We start from the raw sequence: 6013 nt of genomic DNA, 5'->3' as shown, positions 1-6013 counted from the left end.
ACAAAAGACAAAAAATGATGCATGCATTGTACCTAAAAATACAGAACAAATCATCAGTTAATTGCAACAGTGTCCAATACAAAGACATAAACAATACTGGTATTAAGTTGAAATTTCAAACACAACCCCCCCACCCCCCCACCCACCCCCTTCAAAACAACTACAGCGTATGGTCCAAATGAAAGGAAAACAGCATGTAAAGGAACAGTTCAACCAAAAAACAAAGCAAAGCAAACGTTCCCACTTACCCCAAGTGCAATCTGCCCGGTCGAGTTATTTCTGTGCGATTTGGCAGGGTTTCCAGTCTGCTGCGACATTCCATGTCTCCTGGCACCCCGGTGTAATGGAGCTGGTATTCTTTTGTTGGGCTAAATCTGTCAAAAATTTACATGAGAAAAACTCAGCAGCAGCAGCTTTTTCCCAAAACAGTGACACAGATACCCGACAAAATCAACAGCTGTTGGAGACGAAAAGTTGAGTTTGGAACTCCGTCCTGTTAGAGTCGGGTAGAGAGTTTGCCAGTGTTTTCTGACACAAAGTAATCTTCTCTCACTGGAAAGAGCTGCTGCTGTTGAGTTTTACAACTGTAACTTTTGACAGTTTGACAGTTTGAGCTCCACAAATGAAAACCCATCTAGCCTCATTGTAATGTGGTGATGGGAGACAGCCAAGGTCACAGCAGACTGGAAACCCCACCAAATCACACAGAAGCTATGTTGATGGATAGACTGCACTAGGGATAAGTGTTAAAGTGGGGTCGGGGCTGGGGTTGTATTGTTCCTTTACCTTCCACCACAGTGAAGGGTAGCAGTGGTGCTGCAGCAGTTTGGAGTGTGTTTTTCCAGCATGGAAACACTCTGCTCATGTTCAAATCAAATACCTCACACTGACTGCATGATTCTGGGTGATCACCTTCACCTCTTTTTGCACATCTTCCTAAATAGGAGCGGTGTCTTCCAAATCGACAACGTCCCTGTCAACAAGGCACGAGTGTTTTTACCACTGGTTTGATGAGCATGATGATGACGTTAATGCCTTCTTAGGAGCTCTGAAGCCGCATCTGAGATGATGTTTTATTTACTTATCATCATTTTGAACTTAGAGGGGCCTAGATCAGTGGCTCTCAACCTTTTTGGTGTCAAGGACCCCCAAATTGACACACATCACACCACAGACCCATAATTGATAAGATGTGGCCTCACTGATCCCATCTGATAAGATTTAGTTATTCGACAACTGTCTACAATGGAGATTGGCATTAATAATGAAGAGTGTGAAAACTATGAACACAACAGTCGTTCTTATACATTCTCTCATTGGGCTAACTTCTAGTCAGTGAAATAATAGTGAAATTAAAAATGTCCAAATTTGTCTGGGGACCCCCTGGAATCCCCTCATGAACTCGCAGGTTGAGCATCGCTGGCCTTGGTGATCGCTCAAAATCATGAGCCACCATTGTTAGAGATCAGCGTCGATGTGGCCCTCAGGAAATCAATGACCCGACCCCTCGGCAGAAACACACGCCAAACCGTTCCAGAGCCACCACCCACACTGAGGTGTTTCCTTTATTTTGACCATGCCCTGCTGTTAGAAAGTATGGCGATTTAACATGCAGTAAATAGACTTTCACTTTCTGTCCACAGCAGCTTTGCACACTCTCGGAACGTCCTCTTCATTGCACATCCTTAGAAACTGTTTTGTGAGAGCCTTGCCCATAGAAATAAAACATATGAAAAGGACCGGTCATCAGGGAGGATAGTAATCTCATTTCTATGTACCTAATCTGGCTGTCACAGCATTTCGACTATGCACAGCCAATACATGGGACTCAAAAGGTCTGAATGTTTTACATAACAGCCAAATCAAATGCTTAGGTGGAAACCATCATGCAATGGGAATGTCCATCCTGCTCTAACCTTACCTGTTACCTGTCTGTTCAGATTATATCTACGGCTATGAAGCACTCACATAAATCCAACAGTTACGGTTTCATATGCTCACCTAAAAAGTAACATTTTGGTCCACAGAGTGCAACTGGCTAAGACGCTAGTTAATCTGTCTCAAACATGTTAAATCTGTTTCACGACAACTTTTGAAATGTGAATAGATGAATGCACTGGAATGTAGTTAAGTGGTTTTTGGTTGTGAAGACACAGGAGGAGCAGCGAGTGGGAATTAGTCTTTGCGGTAGTCTTAGCATACTAAAGTCTATGTCATCCTAATGAAACATCAACTTGAGTAATGGCTTATATGGTTAAGTAGCTGTTGTTATTACAGTAGTCGCTTGTTAGTCAGACCTTGTGCGGTTTATCGTTTCAATAGGATTATTAGGATTATCTGCAGGACCACCATCCGCTGTTGTCGGAGAGATGGGGAGGTGCGCAGCCCACACTGAGCCTTAGCGTGTGTGTCTGCGCATGTGTGTGTCTGTGTTTGTGTGTGTGCGCGACGGTGATATCACGGTGAGGGCGGTGTCTTCAGAGAGTTGGTGGATCCTCCTTGGCTGCCACTTCCTGCCGTCCCCTGTCCAACCCACTGGACCACAACAGAAAGAGAAGACAAGGACAGGGTATGAGATTTCTATGAGTTACAGATAACAGAGAGGGGAAAAAAAATGTAAAGTGTCTCATGTGAATAGTCTTTTGAAACTCAGATTTAACCTGGCTCAGACCTCAAAATCCATTTAAATCCAGGGTGAATATTCATGAGTGGCTTACTGCTGCTAAAGGTGGGCGAATCTGTCATAGCAATTAGACATGCAATCTGGGATTTTCTCTGACTAAATCATTGTCGAAGGGACTGTATTAGTGGCCATGTTCAACAGGCCTGAGGTCCTCGGGCTTAGTGGAAAGGGTCAGATTTCACCGACCCGTGAGCGTGTCACTGAGGGTTTGATAAACTTGTTGATCAAAACCACCGACTCAGTTATTTATGATTTCTGGCTTTCAAAACTCTCTTCCTCGCTTGTATTCCTGGTTTGGGGGAAAAAAAAAAAAAACTCCCACTGGAGTTTCAAGACATGCCCAAAATCCAAAATGACAAAGTGTCAATTGTATGTTTAGTAGGGCTGCTCCCTGAGAGTCAGTCACCTGTCACAGACCCCCTTCAGCTGATTGATGTGTTTCAGTCTCACACTCGTTTTGTCTTCTCTTTTTCTTTTTTCTTTTTCTAAGATAGTCAGTCACATATCATAAACACACACACACACACACACACACACACACACACACACACACACACACACACACACCGTTGCCTGTTGTATTCATATAACATTTCTATAGTATCAGTTGCACCACTAACATTACTCAAAAAAAAAAAAAAAAAAATCAAGGCAGACACGTCTTTCTGCTGCTTAATGATTTTTTTTTTTTTTTAAATGTTTTTTTTAAATATGATTGTCGAACTCTTGCCTTTCATTATGTTTGCTTTGATTCTTTTTAACAGGGTCTAACAGCACTGAAACTCGTGTTGAAAGACTATAACCAAATAAATCACTAACTAACTAAATAAATAAATAACACAGCTTATGGTCGAATTCTCAGACTGAATCGTCTAATCATTTCCTTGGCAACAGACACCAGTCAAATGAAGATCAACAGCAACAAAAAAATGTTTTCTAAAACCCATAAAAAGTAAAAAACGTGGTTGCTTATACCAAGTGTTTGTAATGTTCAGATTAAAATCGTCCAACAGTTAAACTGGCCACAAAGCGCTGTATGTTCATTTTCTTTGTATATTTTGTAATAAATAACGGAGGTAATCAGGGAAACTATAGTGAAAGAAAAGCACACATTTTATTTCCAAAAACATAAAGATGAGATAAATACTAGAGTAAAAAATTCTCAAAAGGGGAAAAAAAAACGAAACAAAACTTAAAATTGGTAACAAAATACTTCATTGCTTTGCACCGCTGCTACTAGCAGCAACCTACTATTGCTCAGTCAAAGACTGAGGAAGTGAGGATAACTGGCGGCTGAAGCGTTTCATGCTTTTTTGGCCCACTAGACCTTTTTATCTGCAGACAAAAATATTCTTTTGATTTGTTTATTCATGGCAACAGTGGGAGACGCCGCAAATCAGCAAATCAAATGCTCATGTAAACAGCATAACCCAACAAGGCTTTACACTGGAGTTTGGACAATAGCTGAGTTACTCTGTGCATGTCTCCAGTGTCTCGTTTAAGGTCCTAGACTTGATTTTGTTTTTTTTGTTTTTTTTTGCCATCAAATTATCACACATTATAGGTCAATTTTTATACTGCTTGTAAACATCAGAGCTCAGTGGAGCTGTGCTTTGCTGGAGTCAGGGAGTCTGCCAGTTGCTAAGAGATTATTTTCCATCAGTAGGTTTTACAATACCCATAACAGACTGAAAAAAAAAATCTAAAGTGGAGTTTTGAGAACCCTGGGTCTTAACCAGTCTCCATTCAATTAAATACGCTTGTGAAAACCCATTGATTTTTAAGTGCTAAGTCCAACAGGGCTACCTGTGTGTTTCTAACCAGCATGCCTTTCTGATCTTCAGCCATTCATTCATGTGACAAAGTGGAGGCAAGCGAGCTTTCGGCTTTCTTCATTTCCTTTGCTTTCCACTCAATAGCATCAAAACGGGCTTGAAATGCCTCCGGGGAATTCGAGAGCATTTTGTTGTTGCGTGTGTGTGCATGCGGCTGTGCTTATGTAGGTGTGTGTTTGTGTGTGAGTGTGCATGTGAGTGTTTACAGCCCTGGCTGAAGAGATCAAGCCGATGAATTATTGATGCTCTCAGTTAGTGGTCAGAGGGTCAGTGAAGCTCACTCCAACACTTCAGAAATGCCTTAAAAGCCTCGATTGGAGAGGAATAAAGTGTGTGTGTGTGTGTGTGTGTGTGTGTGTGTGTGTGTGAGAGAGAGAGAGAGTGAGAGAGAGAGAGAGAGAGAGAGAGAGAGAAAGTATTGTGCGAGTACATATATGCAATTATGTGTGCATGAGCGTGTTATGTTTTATATGACTGTGTGCACCCTGGATCCTCTGTGCGTGTGTGTGTGTGTGTGTGTGTGTGTGTGTGTATTAGATGTGTCCAGTGAACCAAGTCCCCAGGCACAATGTGTGGATCTTCTGAAGTAACACAAATAAGCCATTAGCCTGGATCCCAAGGCCTGCTGCTGTAGTCCAGTGCTGCTGGTGATAACTAGAAGCTCGCTAATGGCTTTAAATAAGATAGCACTACTGGAGTGTGTCTGACAGAGAGGGGGAGGCTGTGTGTGTGTGTGTGTGTGTGTTCTTGTACTATACTAATGGCCCTAGAGACAGCCAGAGAGATCCTTTACCCTCACCACAGACGGCAACAGCGACGAGGTCACCAACCTGCCACCAATACAGCAAGTCTTCCAGTAAACACAGTGAGACAGCAGCTTATTCACCTCTTGAAGCAGTGATGGGACACAACACGGAGCGGCTAATTGGGACAAATGGGAAAAATCCTGGCCGGGGCTGGTGAGGCTGCGAGCCGCTCGGACATGGCTCCGGATGAAATCATTTTATAAACTGACCGAGCTGTCTTCTTTGTGTGTGTGTGTGTGTGTGTGTGTGTGTGTGTGTCTGTGTGTGTGAACAGGCCACTAACGGTGTGTGTGGTTTTACCTGCACTATCTCCCCCTCTCCCTCTCTCTCTCACACACACACACTCATTCTCAGGTAGATGCTGCTCCAAAATCAAAAAATCCGCTTTGAGGCTGATGGTATAATGCACAGATATTACAAGTGCAATGCATGATGCAAATTAGAAAAAAAGACCTATTTTGATACCAAAACTGTAGTGCATTTTTTACCATGACTTCATCTCTGCAGACTCAAAATGTGAAAAGAAAAAAAAAACGACAATATTAACCCTCCTTCAAATTAATTAACACCTTTTATCAACTGGGATCAATTTGACCCCGGTAATATTATAATAATTGCAACCAAGTGCATTTGTCCCATGATGACATGAAAACAGCAGGTAAACACAGGTGTTACTGATGACATTAATG

The 6013-nt window shown here is 42.2% G+C and overlaps 1 protein-coding gene across 1 annotated transcript in view; it reads right to left on the bottom strand.

Moving 5' to 3' along the window:
• Nucleotides 1-2135: 2135 nt before the first annotated feature.
• syt9b (synaptotagmin IXb) overlaps nucleotides 2136-6013 on the bottom strand; it is a 41491-nt gene continuing 37613 nt past the window's right edge. Inside the window, exon 8 of the mRNA XM_030054749.1 lies at nucleotides 2136-2535. Within this exon, the coding sequence (XP_029910609.1) occupies nucleotides 2458-2535 (78 nt within the window). The 3' untranslated portion in view covers nucleotides 2136-2457. The remainder of the gene's footprint in view (nucleotides 2536-6013) is intronic.

Source organism: Myripristis murdjan, chromosome 6 (assembly GCF_902150065.1).
Source record: "Myripristis murdjan chromosome 6, fMyrMur1.1, whole genome shotgun sequence".
In the NCBI taxonomy this organism is placed as follows: Eukaryota; Metazoa; Chordata; class Actinopteri; order Holocentriformes; family Holocentridae; genus Myripristis; species Myripristis murdjan.
This window is presented reverse-complemented; position numbering and strand designations above follow the sequence as displayed.